The 22,397-nt window shown below is 39.1% G+C and overlaps 2 protein-coding genes across 4 annotated transcripts in view; one reads left to right on the forward strand and one right to left on the reverse strand.

Annotated features, from left to right (window-relative positions):
• Positions 1 to 979: 979 nt before the first annotated feature.
• PEX13 (peroxisomal biogenesis factor 13) lies at positions 980 to 7,285 on the reverse strand. Its single transcript, XM_015856767.2, has 4 exons — positions 7,131 to 7,285; positions 4,700 to 5,397; positions 4,142 to 4,267; positions 980 to 3,567 (listed from the first exon to the last, which is right to left on the reverse strand). Exons 1-4 carry the CDS (start codon positions 7,202 to 7,204, stop codon positions 3,272 to 3,274), a joined length of 1,194 nt encoding a protein of 397 aa, XP_015712253.1. The 5' UTR covers positions 7,205 to 7,285; the 3' UTR covers positions 980 to 3,271.
• Positions 7,286 to 7,357: 72 nt separating this feature from the next.
• PUS10 (pseudouridine synthase 10) overlaps positions 7,358 to 22,397 on the forward strand; it is a 34,664-nt gene continuing 19,624 nt past the window's right edge. For 2 of the 3 annotated variants that reach the window (XM_015856766.2, XM_015856765.2), the window contains exons 1-6: positions 7,358 to 7,572; positions 9,075 to 9,356; positions 10,962 to 11,048; positions 17,243 to 17,277; positions 20,448 to 20,559; positions 22,196 to 22,257. In XM_015856766.2, coding sequence (XP_015712252.1) covers positions 7,447 to 7,572; positions 9,075 to 9,356; positions 10,962 to 11,048; positions 17,243 to 17,277; positions 20,448 to 20,559; positions 22,196 to 22,257 — 704 coding nt within the window. In that variant the 5' untranslated portion in view covers positions 7,358 to 7,446. Of the gene's footprint in view, positions 7,573 to 9,074; positions 9,357 to 10,961; positions 11,049 to 17,242; positions 17,278 to 20,445; positions 20,560 to 22,195; positions 22,258 to 22,397 lie in introns of those variants that run through there. The other variant, XM_032443892.1, reaches the window with a different exon arrangement.

The following is a 22,397-nucleotide window of genomic DNA, read 5'->3' on the forward strand; positions in this document are numbered from 1 at the left end:
CTCGCAGCCAACCGGCACCGGACGGGTGATGAGACCCCGCCCCATCCCGCCGGTGCCGACCAGTGGCGTGGCCGGGAGGAGCGGGGCGGAGGAACCACCCTCCCGTTGGCCGCGCCGTGTCGCAGTGCAGCGGCAGCGCCCTCTCTAGTCTCGGCGCGGCGTCCTGTCGCCTGGATACGCGTCCAGGCCTGGAGCAGCGCCGCCTTCTGGTCATAATACATAATATTATATATATATATATATATATAATATTAAGGGGTGGTCAGCAGGGATAGGGAGGTGATTGTCCCTCTCTACTCTGCTCTTGTGAGGCCCCATCTGGAGTACTGTGTCCAGGTGTGGAGCCCTCAGTACAAGAAAGACATGGAGATTTTGGAAAGGGTCCAGAGGAGGGACAGGAAGATGATCAGGGGGCTGGAGCACCTCCCCTATGAGGACAGGCTGAGGGAGTTGGGTTTGTTCAGCCTGGAGAAGAGAAGGTTGCGGGGTGACCTCATTGCAGCCTTTCAATACCTGAAGGGAACTTACTCCCAGGAGGGGAGTAAACTCTTCGAAAAGGCTGACAATAGCAGGACTAGGGGAAATGGTTTTAAGTTAAAAGAGGGAAGATTTAGGTTGGATGTTAGGGGGAAGTTCTTCACTAGGAGAGTGGTTAGGCCCTGGAACAGGCTGCCCAGGGAGGTTGTGGATGCCCCGTCCTTGGAGATGTTCAAGACCAGGTTGGACGGGGCCCTGGGCAACCTGATGTAGTAAAGGTGTATGTTTGGTGGCCCTGCCAGGCAGGGGGTTGGAACTACATGATCCTTGAGGTCCCTTCCAACCCGGGTCATTCTGTGATTCTGCGACCTGCAGCCCACAAGCGTTGGCAAAGCCCAACGTGTGCCCACGGCTGCGCAATGAAAATGGGTTAATGTCATCTGTGTTGTGGAAAATGAAGCGTTCCCCTCCTGTCACCAATAATAGCACCAAGTTTAGAAACTTCCACTGGACAAGAGGAGTATTTTTAATTTATTCTTCAGAAACCTGAGCAAAGCTTTGAATGTGTGCGTACTCACATCCTGCCAGCACCCAGAGAACCAGCCAAAAGCGGCAGCTGTCATTAGTTCGTACAGTATTCAAGCAGAAAATGGCTAAAACCGGGAATCAATGACACTAAAGTGAGAATAAACTAAAATTTTATATATACGCAAATGCGTTAGGCCTGTTACAGCCTTCTATGCCAGTGAATGACAGACAAAAGTTGAACTGCTGTAAAAACAAATATTAATAACCAATTTTTTTACTGTACTCAAAATAGTATGTCTTATAATGTGAAAAACTGAATTCAACTTAGAATTAGTAGTTTGAAAGATTCTAAAAATAATCAAAGCACTGTGTACCAGACTTCTTGTAAGCAAGAACAGTATAGAAATCTATATTGATTCTACAATAGAAATCTACTTGTTTGGACACTACTAAAAAGTGTGGATTGTTCATTTATGTAAACCCTCCCTCTGACTGAAATCTTCCACTGCCATGGAAGACTGATAGGCCATTAAGTAAATCTCACAACAGTAAATTTGGATTGTTTACTCTTTTTTAAACATGTTCTATTTTAAATCCAGTTTCACATTTCCCATTTGTTTTTTAAACTACTTCTTCCTCTTCCTCTCCACTTGAAGATCTAACAGTCTAATAAAAATGTTATCTCCCAACATCCAACCACAGCCATTTATTCTTGCTCTATCAACAAGCACTCAGAGGTTACTTTAAAATCTGAGGGTCCAGCAGAAGACGCTTCTTCTCAGTCACTCTACCGCAATAAAAATATGCTCTCCTTAAGTTTTCTTGTCAGTTTTGTTGACAATTCTAAGGATAAGATATGCAAATTCAATTAAAGTGTTAACACAAAGGTTTGCTTAAATACATACTGGATGTTGAAGATCTTTGCAGAAACAAACTGAAACTACTGGATCACTTAAGCAAAAGCGTGAATCCTACTTTTTCTATCTTGAAAATAAGAACTCTATTTTAACAGTAAAAACAAGTTTTAGTAAGTTTATCCACTCCTCTAACCTTTAGAATGGGTGTGTATATATATATTCTACAAGAAAAAGTTTTCTCTCTTCTTCATTAAGAAAAATTGTATTTCAATACAGAATTCTCGAACACCAATATGAATAAAATACTACACACTCTGAACAGTCTTAATGCTTCTAAGGCTCTTGATAAATAAGAGCTCTCAAATTTTATGGGCTGACGTAACGTTTACCACCTGAATGTCAGTGTAAATATGTACCTCCAAGAACGTAGTTAAATGGGACGACTAAGTATGAAAGTTCACATTTTCTTTGCCACTCAATGCAATTCTGTATGCTCCTGCCTCTCCACAGCATCACTATTGCACTAAAATGCAGGAATCTTTGATATTCTTTAAAAACAAATATAAACAGAAAAAAAATGGAAGGGATGTGGTAGTTGATAGGTACTGACAGGCAGTTAATAGGCTACAACACAAAACGGCAAGAAGTGATGCCAAATTAGCATACAATAAAAGGGAGTAAAAATAAGCAACCTGGAGAGCGCTTGACTAAATGATGCCCTTTATTCTAATGTTATTTTAATAAACAAAGCCTCTTTGCTTTTTTTTTTTTTAAATTTCCAATCTCCTCCCCTCACTGTACCCCCTTCTCTTTCTCGTAATCACTATTTTTATTAAAAAAAAAAAAAAAAAAGCAACCTAAGTCATAACTGACAGAAGCTGTACTTGTTACCAAAAGCAAGCAATTGAGAACTTGTAGTGGTTTGACTGTGTCACCTAAATCTCTTGCAATTCTTATAGGGAAACAAAGTACTGTTATCAGTATTTTCCTCAGCCTCCAGTTCCGGACAACTTCTCACAGAAATTTACTTTTCCTTTGCACATCAGCTGAAGTGGCATCTTGTCAAGTGACATTCCAATGAAGACTGAACACTGATTTCTAGATTTTATCAACAGTTTGTCTACTTAATGAAAACAGGCCCGCCCTTATTTCCTTGTTTGTTTGCTTTGTTATAAACACCTCATTCCTTTTGGCTCTAGATCTTATAGCTGCTGCAAGGTAGTTAGGTAGCCACTAATACACAGCCTTAAGTGAATAAAAAAGAAATCATACAAATTTGAGCAAGAATTTCTCCATCCTTTCACCAGTCTGGTACAGGCCTATCAGTGTTCTACTACAACACAGATTTTAAACATACCCTAAGTTTTATCAATAAAACACCATTCAGTTACTTTGTTGAGGAAAGTGCATTAGAGTTCCTGTTTCTCTCCACTAACTGCAGTGGAATCGGATGCAACAGGAACTTTATTACTTCCTACAAAAACAGAATCAAAAGCAGCTTCCTGTTCCTCTAAAGTCACAGCAGCAGTGGACCCTCTAGCAGACATCCCAGTGAGGGACGGACGTTGCTCTGTAATCCTTTCCAGGTCCGCTGCTTTCCTGCCTCTTCTTTTGCCCAGTATTCTGATATAATTAGCTGGTACAAGTCCTGTTGTTTGACCATCATAACTAGCCAAAAGCCAGCCACGGATTTTGGGTTGTTGGTCTAAAAAAAGAAAATGCAAAAGCATTAAGTTACCAAGCAATTCAAAATATACTGCAGTTGAGGCACAAATACATGAGGAGGCTGAGCACAGCTAATCACACAGAGAAAATAACTCTGTGATAAAAGGGAAACACGAATTATTACACAAGAGAAATGATGAGGATCTGCATTGATGTGATGTTCTGAAGTGTGCTGTGAAGCTGAAAGTGTTGACACCACCATACTGCCATTTCCATAAGGATTTTCACAGTTATATAGCAAATATGAAAAAAGGATAGCCACAAAGGGAACTACAAAGTACTTCCAGAGTAACTTTAGGCTGTGTCATACTTTAGGGAAATTGAACAAAACTATTTAATAAGTTTTATTACAGTGCACGTAATAACAAGTGAAAAAAATATAAATCAGTAGGTATGAAAACTTGGGTCAAAATGTGTTTTGTTTTTGCATTCTTACTTTTTCCCCCTGCTCCTTTTCCCCCTTCCCCCCCCCCGAAAAACACACAATTTCAGAATCAAACTACACAACTTATTTCACATATGATTAGAAAACAAACTGAAAATTGAAAGCTTACCTTTGGGTGCTAATCTTAGAATGTCACCAGCACGGAAGGAAATTTCCTCTTCTGAGAGCGCACTGAAGTCATATTCTGCTCTTCCAACTACATGATCATCTTCTCCACTTGCCCAGTTACTAGAAACTGTTTCCGAAAAGAAATTAAGAATTTACTTGCTTTGAATTTAATAGATGAGATTTTTGGTTTGTCTGTTTTTGGTTTTTAAACCAAAGAGAAGACACCTTAATTTCTTTGCTTCTCTAACAGAGAACTGATGGGACTAACAAAGACAACATTTGGTGAGTCAACCAATAGCTTTTCCTTCTTCTCCACCTGCCACATTTAATAGAAAGGAATCACAAATTTGGAGTCATATAAAGTGTACCATGAAACTGAATCTCAGATCAACACTAAGCTATTTATACTTGTACCACATGCTTAAAATTCAGTGTTGTACCCCAGAATCTACACACTTCCATTACCCAAGTCTAGGTTTAATCTCTATACACGTGATAACTAAATGAACAATATACTCTATACTTTTCATGATTCTCTCATGCTGCAGATCATCTTTACCTGATTCTTCATCACTGTATGTAGAAAGGAGTTTCCAAATCAGATAGGGACCTCCCATAATAACAGCAAAGAACAAAAAAATAGGCCAGGATTTTGCCGAGTTAGCTGCCTTGTCTTCAAGACCAACACGAGCTACTGTCCCCTGACTTTCAGCCCACAGATCCTCATTCTCAGAGCTCTTCCGCAGACCCAGTAATCGTTGTAGACGCTGGTAGAGATATCTTATAGTTCTCACTAAAGCAAATGCTGAAAACACCTTTGTGAAGTGTACTTTGAGGCGGGAGAAGTGATTGGCTACATCCAACACAGCTCTGAAACTGTTGTACACAGCTGAAAAGGTAGCATCCATCATCATGCTGACTGAGGCAAACGCATGCACAATACTTTCAATGGACTGAAATGCACCTCTGCTGCTCTCTTCAGCCTGTTGAACAAACCTGCTGGGAGGAATATCATCTGTACGAAAGCGGTTATAGCCCAAGCCACCATATCCATAACTGTAAGGGCTGTAGCTTCCATAAAAAGAAGTTCCATATGAACCATAGCCTGTAGTAAAAGAACTGCTATATGCTGGCCTTAAAGTACTGAGACTACTGCTTCCTGTTTGCTGTGATGGTCTCGGCAAAATAGGTGGAGGTATTCGTGCAACTGTGGGTTGTCCAGGTCTGGTCAGCAAGTTGTCACCCAAGTCAGGAGACCTAAACAGATTCAGACAACCAAGATCAGTACTCAAAATGTGGTTATGTTTTCATTTTCTCCAGCATTATTCAATAGCTATCAATATGACCCTGCGCTTTGCTAGTGCCAGGTTGTGGAATCTGGTTACCAAACATTCATACTGTCGCACAGTGTTAGTGAGAATTAAAAATTTCTGTCAAGAAATACAAATCTTTCATTAAAAAAAAAAAGAAATGTTCAATGCAAATGTAGAATTGCAGCATATCTGAAACATATAAGAGCTGTTTTTCTTGTACAGACCAAAAGCACAAAATGCTAAGGCTAGACCCATCCAATCTGATGCTGATTCAACTCCTAAGTCATTCGCCTGTGCAAAAGGGCATCTCATACACACTACCAAGAATATTTTGCAATTTGAAAGCTTTAATTCCAACATTTGTTCTTGTTTCTTCTAGATAATGAGCCAATGGTACAGCAAGAAGGAAGCTAGACAGCTCCTCTGAAGTCACCCTTGGAGAACCGACTGGTGGGACCTAACAAAATTCAAATGATAACAGCACACACAACAGCCTAGGGCTCCCTGCTTCCCCCTACTGAACTGGGACTGAATCTAAGACTGTTAACAGCTGGCAGAAAGAGCTACTATGAGCTCATTTACTTTTTTAAAAAAAATAATAATAAATTTCTAGCTCTTGGCATGCCTGTAAGTTTCAGCCGGTTTACCTACATCCTTTGTAATAGGTCTGTGCAAGTACTTGGCATCTGAATTCTATCAAGTAGCTGTCCATCTTCTGCTGTTTTCCATACTGAAGCAATCTGCTGTACCACTTACACATGCGATAGGGAACAACTTTCCCCACAGCAAAACTTACAGGTTTACCTAAAGCGAAGTATAATATTTACATCTTTACACTGTTTGTTTCTTCCAGCCTAGACTGTCACAGTTAAAAGCAGAAGTAAAAATAAGGTACTACCACAGAAGTTGGGGGCACCCTCCCACAAACCAGATTAGGACAACTCAATTTTTAGATACCTGGAGTAAATTAAAATGAACTAGATAACCTCACCAAGAAAACTTAACATCAAACCTCCTGCTCAGCAAGCTTCAGCCTGCAGTGAAAGCATAGTTCTTCCTGAAAGTTCAGTTTGGAGGTAACCTTTTGCCCAGTTTCAGCTCACCCTAATTGCAATCAACAGCACCAAGTGGAAAACAAGACTCATCTTCAGCCATCATCTTTCCTTGGCTTCTGATTAAAATTCATTTGACAACTCTTTCTGCACAGCATCCTTCCCAGTGAAGTACACTCTGTCTTCTGCAGGAGCAGAGCCTCAGGTCAACAAATACACATTCATCTTTTCCACTGCCAGGATCAACCACACACAGCCCCACTCCCACGGGGAGCACATACTCCGTGGCTCTGCAACCCTCACGTACGAACGACAGCGTTTTTTCCACTTGTGGCAACACACCCAGCCCTGCTAACACGTCAACCTCCACCTCGTTAAACCCTCGACTTTCCGTAGACTGGCTCTGAGCCCACAGAACCCGCTGACGAAGATCCACAGGAGGTTCCCCCCACTCTTCTATACACCTCCCCAAGAAGCGGAGTGAACCCGCGCACAACCCGCCCCTCAGCTCCCAGGCCCGGCCAAGGCGCCGCGCCGACGGGCTAGGCCCGACCTTTGAGCCCGGCCGCCCGCAGGGCCGACCCCGCGGTGCGCGGAGAGGCCCGTGCGAGGGGCACACACTCACTGGAAGGCGGGCGCCACGCTGCCCACTAACCGCCGGTTCTCCCAGGGCTTGGGAGGCGGCGGCTGCGAAGCCATCCCCGCCTCGCTGCAGCCCCGTTCGAGCCCCGGCCCGCTCCGGCCCGCCGCGCTCCTCCGCCCGCCCCCGGCAGGCGGGACGCCGCAGCGCCGAGCGATCGAGCCGGCGGCCTTCCGGGCACCGCGCTACGTGCTCCGCCCTGCGCTCTATCGACGCGCTCCGCCCCGCGCCGCGCTGGGTTTGATGCTCCTGTGCTCAGTGCGGCCTATATTTAGTACTGTGATTATTAGTGTTGTCCAGCATGTCTTCTCTAACAGAAAAGGACAGGCCGATTGTTCAGCTGTTACTGGGTGCTGGCACATGCCCACGATGTATTTTCAGGTTCTGCCGTGTGGGATCACAGACGCTTTATAGGCATCCATACAAGGTTTGTTCTTTGTATTTCTGATTAGAACATGTGGCCGTATGAATGCAGTATCGTGCTGTACACTACTTGGAGGAGAAGGATGTTGTTTGTATTCTTGGACATTGCCTGTTGGGAAAGCTCTGTGCAAGTGTGAGAAATTACAGTAGTGCTGTGGTATAAGAATTCCCGTCAGTTTGGTGTTAGGTTCGTTAAGTTGCTGTGTATTCCCAGGAAAACTCTGTAAACAGGACAGAGCAACTTCTGCACAGCTCTATCACTCAAGCAGTGTATCCCCGACAGTTCCCTCCTTCGTTTTTCCTTTAACACAGTAAGTCACAAAGGGGCTGTGGGTCACGGCAGCTGATTGGGGGCTTTCTCTTCTTGCCTCAAATTCCTTCCGTCTTCCAGCAGCATTGGCTGAGGGATGTAGCTGAAGAATGGCGCAGTTGATGCTCCGCTGTCATTCCAGCAGTGTTATTAGGCACCCTATTTAGCTGACCTTCCCGCTGAAATTCAGCATTCTGAATTGTTTTCCCAGTTGTGCACCGTCAGCCTTCCTGTGTCTTTGTATTATGTGCTTCTCAAATTGTTTTTGGCTACTTGCTCCTTCACCACGTTGATTCATAGAGTTCTCATTATGTAGGCCTATTATTTCCGTGTATCTGCCCTAATGATGTCTTTATGCTTGTGTGTTACGGTGTTTGCCTTGATTATTTCACTTTCACTCAAGTTTAGACTCTCCAGAATTCTTCTTTCACGTCTTTCTTCCTAATCCTGTTTCATTTTTAATCAATCTGTTGAGAAGTGTTTGTTCTGTGTGCCATTTATCATGCTTTTGCAGCTCTATCCAATTTTCATCTGAGTTGCGACAGTAAATGCTGTTATTGAAGATGTCTTAATAAATCCTTATTTTTTTTTCTGACCCAAGTGTTACCTCTACCTTTCATCCTTCCTAAATTTCAGATATATGGTTAATTCTCTCTCCTCACCAGCACATTCATTAATATTCATAAGCTTCTCATTACATGAATGAATGAGACGTACTTTGTCGTGTGTTTAATTTCACTATTGCATTTATCTGCTCTAATTTTCTTCTCATACTGTGGTAGCCAGCTGTCTTCGTTGTGTGGGCTGTCAGTGTTGGAGGATTAAATTCTTAGGTAAGAAATGGCAAAAAGGCAGTAGACACATATTTTCCTTGAACAGTGACAAGGCTGAAGATAAATGCATTTCTGCAAGTTGGTCTTTAAAATGTTTCCAGTGTTCTTGGAAAGTAAAGAAGTCTGTTAAGCAAAAAAAGTTTTGTTGGGGTGGTAACGTTTTGACAGAAGTACAGATTGGAGCTTTTGTTTTTTATTGTGCGAGTGTCTTTTTGGTATCTTTACAAGTTGCTAATTACATACACAAAGACTAAAGCTACAGGTGGTTTCTTCTGCTTTTTAAACCTGTGTTTGTAAGTGCTTTTTACAGCACTGAATTCGAGAGGAAAAGTCAACAAAGTAAAATCCCACTGTTTGTGTTAGGATTTGATGAAGGATTTGAAACAATTCCTGAACGGTAATCAAGAAAAAGAAGATACAACTTGCTTTGATGTAGCTGATCCACCTTGTAAGCGATTCAGACTTGGACATGCAGAAGGAGGGCCTGAAGATCTGAACCAGAATGGAGCGCTCAGTCAGATTTCTTTGGTTAATGATGATAATGCTGCTGTGCAGAACTCAGCTGCGGAGAACTCAGCTGCAGAAGTTTGCAATGTCTGTTTGGGAATTCTTCAGGAGTTCTGCGAGGCTGACTTTGTTAAAAAGGTAAATAATCTTAATCTACAAGTATATTTTTTAGGAGCTTTTGTATGTTAGGGCCTGCAGTATAGATCTGGTGATTTAGAAACACTGTACAGTTAAACAATTGACAGAGAGAGCAAATCAAACCGAAACATTTTCTTGTGTTGAATATTTGAGTTGTAGATGGTGCCATTCAGCTACATACAGCTCACTGACACAGTATTTGCGTACCTGTTTTGCAGCTGGGAAATAAAATGCGTGACCATGTTTTGTCCAAGGTTTGTTATAATGTAACTTTGAAAGAAAGGTATAGGTGCAGTGGAATAACAGGAATGTATTTTTGTAATCAGGTTAATGAAACTTCACTATAAACCAATCTCTCTCCTCTTTTAGCTGTGTAAGGGCAATATGAGGAGTCATCAAATGCTGTGCTGTTTAGTTTAACTGTCTGTTTCTAACACAGGAGTGTTTCTTTACTATATAGCACTATTTAGAAACCCACAAAGGAAAAATGTATTTGGTGGTACAGCATTGCAGATAATGAAGAAAAAAGGAGTTAAGAGAGAGTATGAACATAATGCGTGTTGCAGATGTCATCTCTGAGCAATACAGTTGCTTATGTGACAAACCAAAATATTAGCTAAAAATTCCAATTGCATTTGAGATGTTTGACAGAGCTTTAATAGAAACAAATTTGGTTTAACAACATTAATAACTAGGGCTAAGAGAGCATACTACATAGATTCTGTTGAACTATTGGATGCTTCTTTCTTTTTTGTCTCCGTTGAGAGAGTACATATACTTTTCATTGAACCTACTTTTAAGACTTGTTTCAGAGTTACACTCTTTTGTGACAGTGGAAAATCTTACAACTTGCTCTTGTGCACAGGCACATTTATTAAGGCACCACAACATCTGATTCTCTTACAAGGAAATTTCCTTATCAAAGATGTGGATTTCATCCTGAAAGCTCAAAATTAGTCTTTGTTCCTTCTAGTAGAGACATCTAGCCATCAGCTTTCACTAGTTTACTTTAAGACATTTGATGCATGTTTGGGTTCTTGCTATCATTCCAGTGACTAACATGATTCTTATATCAAAGTAAAGTAGACGTTTAGATGATGTCCCTGCTTATTTGTAATAGCTGTATACTTATCCTGAGAAAATTCTATCATAAACTGAAAGATGAAATGTCCCATTGTCTTTGAATTATTACTGTGAATAGCTTTTTGTTCCTGTATTATGACAGGAACTTAAAAAGTTTTTATTGTCATAGAATTGTGTCTGTGCCATGAAGAAAAATATTCTGAGTCAGCTCTTCCAGCATGTGGTCTCTGTGGTGTAATTTCCTGCATCAACATTTGTGTATATGATTTTAGCCTTAAAAGAACGAGCTTTCTTATTTCATAATGTCACACACCAAATAAGAATAGAGGTCATTAGTAAGAACTTTTTACAGGCTTGTATTTCAATAAGTTGTTAGGAGTTAGTCAAGAACGTATGTTTGGCATTTGTCTGAATGTGTACTAATATAGATTTACAGTGATTATGATAGAATAAAGAATATCCTAAAAAATTATCAACTTGGTTCCATTGTTGTAGTTCAATATTAATACTCTTATTTTCCAGATGTGTGAAAAGGTTAATTCTTCTGACTACCAGTTCACCAGTTTTGTATTTTCTCTGTCACTACCACCACAGCTGTCTGTTAGGGAGGTAAGTTTTTGCAGATATTCCTTCATAAATTGAACGTTTATTAAGGAAGGTAACTGTGGAAGGTACAGACTAGAGACAGTCTGATTTTTAATTGCTATTATTCAAAACAAACAAACAAAAAAACCTCAAAACTTGCTACAAGTGTAGTCTGCTCTCCCTTTCCTTTTTGCTAAGTACTGTTATAATTAATAAGGTGTCTGAGTCACTTCAGTTTTCATTTAGCCTCGGAGTTATTTTACATCTGAAAAAGTAAAAGAGGATCTTTTCAGAGAAGGAACAGCACAGCTGGTACCATTCCTGAAATAAATGATAATTGGTAGTTCAGAGTAGAAATGAAGAAGTTTGAAGATAAGCTCTTTAACTTCGTAGCATTTTGGATGCTGTAAAAATATATATTTTGGTAGTCACCTGTCTTGAGCATTGTTGATAGTCTGTATTTTTATATTTGTTGTAGTCGTAAAACTACTACTTTGATAGCAATTCTTGTCTTAAATTGTTAAGAATTGTTAACTTAAGTTTAAAACTTAAATTGTTTAAATTTTAGCCATTAAATTACATAAGGCAGTGATAGCATAGACACATGTATCCCTGATAGTCTTTTTTTTAAGACTGAGGGAGAATATTAGGTATATTATAACTTTATCAGTAAAGTGACTATTGTGTGATGTTTTACAATGTTACCCTGTTTTCTACAATGAAGTGATTAAAAAATTCTGTTGTTAAAAGCAACTTGTAAGTCTTCAGGTTGTGTGCCTCCTTTTCTAAGACCTAGTAGAATAAACTTGAGTGACTGTGGCAGAAAGTAGTATAGATCCTCTTGGATTTGCAAATAGATCTGTGATGAGGTTTGCTCTCATTCTGTGCAATTTTTAGTGTTCAGTAGTTCTGTTACTTCTTACATCTCAAGAAAAAGCTAGTGTAGTAATTTGTTCTGATGTATGTTCTGACTGCACATCAGACTATGTGCTTCCTATCCAAAAGTAAGTGTAGTTGTGCTGGTCACTTCAGCTGCCACTGTGACTGGTAAAATAATGCCAGAGCAAATTGCTTTTTGCTTGGTGTCTGGATAAACTCTTACTGCTCTCATTTCATTTTATGGTCATCCAAGAAATGAGATTTATTAAAAACAGCAAAAACAAAACTGAAAAAAACCCAACCAAAAAAACAACACTTCTAGGCTAGTTAAGTATTTGCTCATAGAACTGCCAATGTTGGTCAAAAAGTTTGTGCTTAGAGTTTACCAAAGAAGTGTAACCATTAAAATAAAAGAAGAGCCCTATTATTTCCAGGGTGCCAGAGATCAGGTCTTTTCCATTTCTAGTTCCAGAAGAGAGCTTCTATTTCTTGTAGTGTTTGTGAGTGAAAAAGTAAATGATGAACTCAGTCTTTTGCCTTGGGTCTCAACTGCACTTCTTATGTTATCAAGTTTTTAATTCATTTTCATTATGCATATTTGGCTTGCAAGTTATAATTTACCTATCTTTAAGATATATATATATATTTTTCCTCCTAGCTTATGTGGATAACTAAGAGATGAGGCAAGAAAAATCTGATGCTGCTGTGAAGCAACCTGTTTGTGGGTCTTTACCATAATACCTCGGTAGAGGGTGTTCTTGCATTGCGGTTCTAGCTCACTGGTGTTCTCCTGCTGGTCTGAACAAGTAGGGCGATTCTGTCAGCTCTGAGGCAGTTTTGGCTGCAAGTGGAAGCAAAAAAGAATAATTTGCTTCAAAGAGCTTCCCTTGCTGATTGAAATCTTGATGATGCCCTGAGATTGTGGAGTGGGAAAAACTACCTTGGCAAATGTGGTTAGTAAAAACACAGGTTTATTACTTTATAATAACTGTCCGTAAATTATTAACTTGATAAAAAGAGTGAGATGATGTAATTCTTAACCCATCCATCTGCTCCATATGAGGTTTCTTGTTCCTACATTCAAGCAAATGAACAATACTACTGTGCTTGGTACCACCAAGGCAATAAAAGATGTGGTTTGGGTCCAGAGGTAAGATGAATGAGGTAAATGAATGGAAAGCTCCAAAAATATGTCTGGTCTCTCTGGAAACAGTTTTGATTCATCTGGGAGCTGCATTAGAAGGTTTCTACTGTTATTTCTATTCCACATCTTCAGTCTTGCCAAATGCTAACTCAGCTGTTTGTATAGCTGTGTTCTAACCAAGGAGGTGAAAATGGTTGATAGTGGTGGTAAGAAAGAACTTGCTTAAAACAATGGGATTTTGTTCACCACCTATTCATTTACCACTTCAAAAATTGTTGTTAAAAACAGTTCCCACTTTATAGTTACAGGAAAGTAGCAAGTGATACAAGTGGGTGTATTTTGAGATGTTTTGTGTTGAGATTATGATCTTTTGTTGGACCTTTTAATTGTTTGAGTTGTACTCCACAAGAATATACATAATTTTATAATAAAATGACACTCAAAGACAGCCTTCCTTCTCCCAGTGACCTTTTGTATGACATGCAGATTTTCTCGGACTTACTTTAAAAAAAAATCAGGAACTGTATTTTAATATTACCTTCAACTAATTTAATTTTAACAGTTGTTATCTTGCTAATCCTAAAATGTAGGAAAGGAAAGAAAAGGAAGACATAAAATTAACGTTTGTATAGTATATGGATCAGTAGTGCACAGAAGCTATCACCTCTTTCTAGAAGTAGGATATTTGGTTGAAATAAATCATAAATGCAGGAGTCCCAAGTTTGTGTCAGACAGCTATATTATAATATGAAGCGAGTCATGCCCTTCAGAAGTGTGACTGTTAGCTGCATCTGTAGTCTCAGTTGTGATCCATCATCGTGGTACTTGCTACAAGGACATTGATGCAAATAGCATGTGTAGTCATTACTCCCTGTAGGGCTGTGTATACCTCATCATGGAATTCCCCATCTGTAAGCTCTTCTCTAATACAGAGAAAAAGTGCTATGGCTGGAATTGCACATGGTATTTCAACAGTTGCCACTGTGATTCCTCAGATAGTATTAGAATAATATCCTGCAGCTTGTAATCAATACAGTGCCTGTGCCAGTGTATTTCAGAAATATGTTTGGTTTTAAGTATTGCCCTGCAGGCTTGAGCTCTGTAATGAGCATCCTTCATTTTCAAACCACTTCTCAAACATAACGCAATTATGAAGTAGAGGGGATCTGATCCCCTGGTTTGCATGCAACTGGGAAAGAGCAGAGCTGTGGAATTAAGGCATGAGTAGAGGGATTGTTTGAGTGTGATTTATCATTTGGGATCTTTTGACTTATGTGCTCACTGCACCCTAATCTACTGTTTCCTCTTAACTGAGGTAGAAAAGTAATTTTAAATCCCCTTTAATTATCTTTAACTTTGGAGTCAGAAGAGAGAAAGTGAAATTTGTCCTGTGGTCTTTTTTTAGCACAGTTATTAACACATACAAGTTTTCTCTAGTTTCTGATCTACTCCCATAGAACAGGGAAAGGGGGTGAGATTGGCCACCCAACTGACTACCAAACATACAGTATGCTTTAAATCAAGACATATGTGATTGTTTAAAAGGGCATTTTTTGAAGCAGACTTCTAGGCATGGTCTTACTCTCTAGTTTTTATGTATGTTCAAGGAAATTCAGTTGGAAGCTTTCTTTATTTATGATTTTATTTGGGTTATTACACAACCAAGACTGTAACATACCTCAAGGTATTTTGTGAAGGAGTCTTACTCATACTGTCTAGATAGGCAGTATAATGAATCACACTGAATTCAAGTAAACAGCATTCCATCAATACAACTATATTTTGTTCAGTAATGAGCTGATTGGTGTATCATGTATCTAAAAAAACCTGTATGGTTTCTCCTCCATTCTTCCTACTACTTCCCTACTACTACTAGCACTGTTTTTAAGATTCTTCTAGATGTACCAAAGGAAGACTTTTTTTTTTGACTGGGTTCCTTTATCAGCATATAAAAGTGATACGTATTTCATTCTGATTTCAACCAAAAGATTATGTGACTGTGTGCTTTGAAAGGTTTGATACAGGTTTTTCAGCTTCTTTATTATTTCCTTGACAAAAGACATTACTATGACATTACTATGAGTTCCACTTGTTGGTTGTGATACCCAAGTTCAGGCTCTTCTCTCTTGGGCACAATTGTGTTAAAAAAGCCTGCCATATTATGTTGTTTATGTTTATTTATTATGTTGTTTATTATTATGTTTCTTTAGGTATGTAAGGCTGCTGGAGGTGGGCATCAGAGTATGAGGAAATATTTATAAAGCATGGATTGAATACAATTAAGCATTAAAAAGAGGGTGCTCAGAGAAGTGGAGAAGCCCTTACTACTGGAAGCTTTCAGGACCTAATTGGATAAGGTCCTGAGCAACCTGGTCTGATTTCATAACTTTTGGTGCTTTAAGCACAAAGTTGTATAAAGACCTTGTGACAACCTTGAACTTTGATATGGTCTCTCATGGAAACCAAATACTGTTTCATGGAACCCCCATTCAGAGTAGTGTATCTGGAGAAGCTGGTGTTCACAAAGGATTTGTACAAAGCATAGGAGGGTCAGCTGGGAAATGAAAAGGAGAATATGAAGTGGAGTCTGCTGAAATAAACAATTATTAGTGAATTCCAGTGTTTGTACCAACAGTTCTTTCAGCTTTCTGGTAGTATTTCTTTCTGTTCTTCAGCTTTTCTGTACTTAGCATGTCTCCTTAACTAAGTGATGTGTTGTAAATGAGTGGTTCATGATTACCCTAAGACCAAGTATGTCACTTAGTGCTTTTATTTATTATGGATGCTAATATGTTTATTTTGTTGTTGTTTGTGTATTTATTTTTTCTAAGTATGCCAAATCAATTTTCAAATACAATCTATTTAGACACTTATTTTCATTTCTCTGTTTGTGCTGTCTGCACTTGAATTAGGATATCAGTTCTCCTAGTTATACTGTTAATAGCAAGTTTTTAAGTGCTTTTATTGCAGCCTGATATGCTTTTAATGATGGGATTTGAAGTGACTTACTTGACCATTTTTAAACTGATGTCTTAGAAATTTATGCAGTTCATTTCAAAGATCTGGGACTTCCCATTGCCTTTTGTGTCATTTCCAGGGTCTCTCCGGTAGCAGTCTGAATGCTCATTAGTACTCCGTAATACTAATTTGGTTTGAGTTTAGCCAGATGTGTGAGTATATTCTGTATAACTAGGAAAGTAAAAACTGAACTAATGTCATCAGCAAGGGAAGACTCATTTTTTGCCAGTGTAGAACAAAAATGGTCCTTAGCTTTTCCTGTAATCAGGATTTAAACTTATTGTATATAGATACTGCAGTCTTAACAAATCCAGCTTTGCCCGCTTATCTTCAATTATTTCTCAAATGGCAGAGCTATTCTGCAATAAATAAATAAATAAAAGTGAGGGATTATTTTACATTTACATTGTATGATGTAGACGCTTGTTCCTCCAAAATGTAGGGTAAAATTTCAGGTGTGATAAATGGCGATGTACAGGAAGGAGCGCATAAAAGGGAGAGCTTTTTCAAAGAGTTAGAGAACAGGCAGAATATTATGACAGAATAGCTTTGGAAGGGCTGTGTTGAATAACACTTTGAAAATCAGCAAGTGGAAGAGAAAAACAGCAAAATAATCAAATATTTGTGAAAAAAGAAAACTTAGCATAATAGGAAAATAAAAATCATTTATCTTGAAGTCTTTTCCTTTCCTTTTTGTTGCCCACAGTTCCATGTATGTCAGATTGTCCTTGGAACTTATTTAAATTACTTAGGGTTTCTCATGTGGGGATAGCACACTCTCTCTGCCCTGTAGTCAATTATTTGTTCTGCAAAAGTGTTAAGCTTCCAGTTGACGTAATGGAAAATGGGTTAATTTTTTTGCTCCCCAAAAGCTTAACTATGTTTCTGTGAGTGTAGTGATGGGAGAATGAGTAATAGAGTAAGGAAGAGCTCACACATGCAGAGTGGGTCTCTGAAAAAGAGAACAAGCACTAATTCTGTCCTTTTAACTCCTAAAGCTGACTTTAAATCCTAATGCTTCCTTATTGACCTGAGGTGTTTTTTTTTAAACTTTAAATTATTATTATTACTATTGTTATTGTAGATATACTTTCTCAAACAGTTGAAGCTTTGAGCTTTAATTTCACTTGCTTTTTTTTTTTCTCTCTTTTTCCTGGGCTTGGCTGATGACATATAGCATGCTGCTTGGCTGCTGGTAAAACAGGAAATGGGGTGAGTAATTTCTTTTGGCAGTTCTCATGTCGTGTCTACTAGTGTGTCCCAAAGAATTAGAGAAGAGAGAGATACTCTTACTACAGCTTTTTTTTCAGCATGGCTGAAATGAGATACTGCTTACTGCAATGGACCTGCTGAGATGTTTATGTCAAGAAAAAGTTTTGAGCGAGCAGTTAATACCATATTTTCATGATAAAAACAGTTACTTTCATTTAAAGGTGCTTCAACTAACAGTTGTGGAATATGTGGAATTGCTTTCCTATGTTCTTGGCTAAAATTTCAGTTTACTTTGTATGTTTAAAGCTATTCAAAAGTAAATTCAGAATTGGGATGTGCAATATCAATACATATTTATGCTTTAAAATAGCTGAAAGGTGCAGTCGATACATTGGAGGGAAGGGACCAGAGGGACCTGGACAGGGTGGAGAAGTGGGCCCATGAGAACCTAATGCGATTCAATAAGGCCAAATTCAAGGTGTTGCACTTGAGTCAGGGCAATCCCAGATGTTTATACCAACTGGGGGGAGATCTCTTTGAGAGCAGACCTGTGGAGAAGGACTTGGAGGTCCTGGTGGATGAGAAGCTGGACATGAGCCAGCAGTGTGTGCCTGCAGTCCAGAGGGCCAACTGTGTTCTGGGCTGCATAAAAAAAAGGGGTGGCCAGCAGGGAGAGGGAGATTGTCCCCCTCTGCTCAGCTCTTGTGAGTACTTCATCCAGGCCTGGGGCCCCCAGAACAGGGAGGACATGGAGCTCTTGGAGCGAGTCCAGAGGAGCACCACTAAGATGGTCAGAGGGCTGGAGCACCTCTCCTATGAGGAAAAGTTGATGTAACCGGGCTTGTTTAGCTTGGAGAATAGAAGGCTCTGGGGAGATCTCATTGTGGCCTTCCAATACTTGAAGGAAGCATATAAATGGGTGGGGGAGGGACAGCTGTTTCCATGGGTTGATAGTGACAGGACAAAGGTGAATGGTTTTAAAGTAAGACGGGAGGTCTAGGTTGGATATTAAGAGGAAATATTTCACATGGAGGATGGTGACACACTGGAACAGGTTACCCAAGGAGGTTGTGGATGCCCCATCTTTGGAAGCATTCAAGGCCAGGCTGGATGTGGCTCTGGGCAGCCTCTCAGGTTGGTGACCCTGCACGTAGCAGTGGGTTGAAACTAAATGATTGTTGATGTCCTTTTTAACCCTGGTCATTCTATATCTTTTTTGTTTTATTTTGTTTAATCATTCATAGCTTTTGCTGTCTGTCTGACAAGATCTCTTCACAAATTATACAGATACTGAGCAGACAAGAAGTTAATTTTATGGTCTTGTTATTATATTATTGTCAAGTTTCTGTGGTCCTTAAAAAGAACAAGATGGCATTTGGTTCTTTTTTTTTTTGTATCCTGGTTTAACCTTAATCAGAGTTTCTTATTTGCCTTGTATTGTGGTTATGGCTAGGACATGGCATTTCAATTTGAAGTGGAGGCTGTCTGTACAGTTGTATGGGTTTTAATGAACTTAATGGTTCTGAGATGAGCCACAATACCATCTGTGAACCAGAATCTTATTATGCCCTGAAGACAGTGAAATACAGACCTCTTCATTTTGCCATTGTATGAGGTTTAGCTTACTCTGATAGTGACTGATAATTGTTAGTCAGATAGTGGTGAAAAGTCAGATAGTAGCGTGGTGAGAGCAAGTTACACTCTTCTCTTTTATCTTCAGTGTTTTGAAAAAAATTGAAATGAGTCATTCTTTATCTAATTTAGGACACTGTCATTCCCAGCCAAACAAGAACATGCTGAGCCATTTTGAATGGATGTTTATGTGCAAGAAGAAAGAAATCCATTGTCTCAAAGTCAGTTGAGGATACTGAGTTATTCTTTGGTGGAAGTCATCTTGAATGGAAGTACAATTTCAAGATACTCATAGAAAAAGATGACTTACTTCCTATTTTGAGACTAATTTTAAAGCCACTGTTTCATTAATTTGCTTCAGAGAGGATTAACCTGTATAGGGCAGATATTATCATTGGTTCTGTTCATGCATAAGGGCATATGCTTTGTTCAGCAAGTTCCCTAACAAGGAGTTTGAAATTGAGTGCTGGCATACTTACCAGCAACTGCTCCTTTTAACTTTTCTCTGCATAGGCAAGACATGGGAATCAGGCCTTGATCTTGTACCTACGGAGTCATCTGAGCTCTCCCAGCAAGGTCAACTGAGATTGTTATCTGGGTGTTTTCCCCTTTGGAATTTGTGTCTGTTAAAGTTCATCTCCTTCCTTCAACGAAGGACTGATTCATTCCTTTAACAACAGAAAAAATGTCTTACATTAGTATTGTGAGTTTGTTCATTTTGCTTTAAAACAAAGGATTTTTCTGTCAGTCTCCTTCTAACCTCTTCTCCATGTAGACTCTGAAAAGGTTTTGGTAACCTTTAATCTACTATGAAACTATGTAGTATTCTCTCACACAGGAAAGAAAAGACCCTATTCTTAAGCTGTTACTTAAAGAAACATTAGCAAATAGAAACAGAACAAAACATGGTATTATCTTATCTGGAACCTCTGTGAGAAGGTACTGTCTAAGTGGCCTGGGTGCTGAGAACAGCAAGATCTTGATAGAAAGTCTTTACTAAAGCTGAACTAGATGTCTATTTAATTTGATATAATAAGGATCCCAGCTCCATCTGCATGTACCTTCTGTCTTTTTTGTATTTATGTTAATAAATACTTATGTGGCCACCCGTAGAGCTGTTCATCTCACTGATCTGTTTGGAGAAAAAAACAGGAACTGTTCCTTTTAATGGATTGAGGTTTACTTCAAATGGGATCAGTGTACTGGTATGATTTTCCATGCTATATAGTGTATGTAGTGTCAGCATACACATGTTTATTTGTAGTAAAGCATCTCACATGAAATCCTGGTCTGGCCTTAATGCTTCCTCAACACCATTTTTTGTTAATTCAAAACAAAGATTCATTGCAATTATAAGAGGCCTTGCAACAGCCTTTCTTTCATGCTGTGCTCTGTGTGCTTAGCACATTTGTCTTTCTTATTTGTGTAATGCTTGTTCATCTGCAACTAGTTACTTAAGTTTGTCTTGAAATATCATATGGTATCTATCTTTGACAGTCTCCTGTGCAAGCTATTATTTCTTTACATTTGTTATCCAGAAAACTGGACCTTTCCTTGGCAAAGGATGACATTGTTCAACTGAAAGAAGCTTATAAATGGATTATTCATCCCCAGTTATCAGAAGAGTTGGGTGTTCCCACTGATGGAAAGGTATTGTGTTATATAAGTAAGAAAACGCTTCTGTGTGGTTTTTTTTGTTTGTTTGTTTTTCCCACATACGCATATATAGATAGAAAAAATATATGTGCTGTCTTTTTTTTTCCTCATTAACAAATAAGTTGTACTTACATGCACTGTAGGGCGAAGCAGGGGAGTTCTAACCTGAGATCTCCTAGTCTCGATGACAAGGGGACCAGTCTTCATTTCTATACACAGACATCATTGCATACAGTGGGATCATTGTAGTATTTTGCTAAGTCTCTTGCTCTTGGGCTGCTACTCTGCTTTTACCAATGAGACTTTTCCAGTTTTTTAATTTTTCAGGATCTTCGTTTTCCAGAGGCTAATTCCTTCTTTTCATTTTCCTTCTTTGCTCTCCCCGTACTGCCAGCATTGTTACTGCTCTGTGAGATAAATTGTATAGGTTATTAGCATGTTAAATTCTATGTATAGAATATATTTCTGAAACATTCTAAAGGAGGGAACTTTGATCATTTTAGTGACTGTAGAGAATTGCACATTGGAACTTGTAGTGCTAGTGAACAAGCAGTAGGATTATTTTTTTTTCAAAGCATGGTTTAACTTTTGAATTCTGACAAACATTCCTAAATGCATTGACTGGATTCAACATTGACAAGTTGTCAGATAAATCCAGAAATGCTATCATCTTGACTGTAAAATCTCTGCAAATGTGGCTAAAAGTTCTGCTGAGGGCAAAGCAGTTTGTAGTTATTGTCATCAGCTGTAGGACTGACACCACAACTAGACTCATTCAGTCTTTAAGTTGATTTGTCAACTTCCATAGTAGTTAGAGATTATCTTTTTCCAGGAGTACTAATTGAAAGCATCCGTTTTGTCATACTGAAGCAAGAATCACCCAGTCACCCTGAAGGTGATCCAAGAAGAAACAAAAATCTTACCTACCAAGTTAGCAAAAGCCCTACAAGGCTTAGACACTAAGCACTTCAGACTCCATTGTACCATAAAAGTACACTTTTCTAAGTGCTCTTTATCTACAAGCCACTTGAATATTAGCCAATCTTTCCAATAGCCCTCATGAGATACACTGGTATCTGAAGAACAGAAGTAATGAGTGTTGTTTGCCCAAGGCCAAAGAGGGAATTGGGGATAGAATTGAGATTACAGTAGTTTCTAGTCTAACTGTCAGTCCACTAGGACATGTTGCCTTTCTTTGCCCCAAGGCCATCCAGTTGTTGCAAACGAAGCCCCTGACAAGATTCTACAGTGATGAGTGCTACTAGGTTTTTATCTTTATTCCACACTAAGCACTGCTTTCCCAGAAGGTGTGTTAAGTTTAGTGACCATAATAGGCTTTGAGTATATACTGTCTCTGGCTGAGTTCTCCCTGTACAGAACGGGGCCAGTATCTATGATGTGTAGGTCACTCATGTTTTTGAAGTGTTCTGAGATCATCTTTGAGTACTTCAGAAATGCAAATGGTATTATGGCTCAAGTTTTAATGTATTTCTTTATACTGTAGAGTAAGTGTATTACTTCCTCTTTTGTCTGCTTCTTTACTGTTTTCCTACCATTACAGTATGAGACTATCCTCATGGCTTGTTTAACGAAGTATTATACCCCATCCCTTTTTTTTTTTTTAATCTAGAGTTTGTTTGAAGTTAGCGTGGTCTTTGCTCACCCAGAAACAGATGAGGAGTGCCATTTCCTGTAAGTTTTGATGTAAATAATATAAGATCTTTTATCTAAATGTTGTACAACTTCATTGGTTTGGATTTGCCACAGGTTAGAATATGCAGTGTTTATAAGCAAGAACGGGGCTCATGTTTAAACGTCCTGGTATTCAAATA

The sequence above is a fragment of the Coturnix japonica genome, chromosome 3, assembly GCF_001577835.2.
Source record: "Coturnix japonica isolate 7356 chromosome 3, Coturnix japonica 2.1, whole genome shotgun sequence".
Lineage (NCBI taxonomy): Eukaryota > Metazoa > Chordata > Aves > Galliformes > Phasianidae > Coturnix > Coturnix japonica.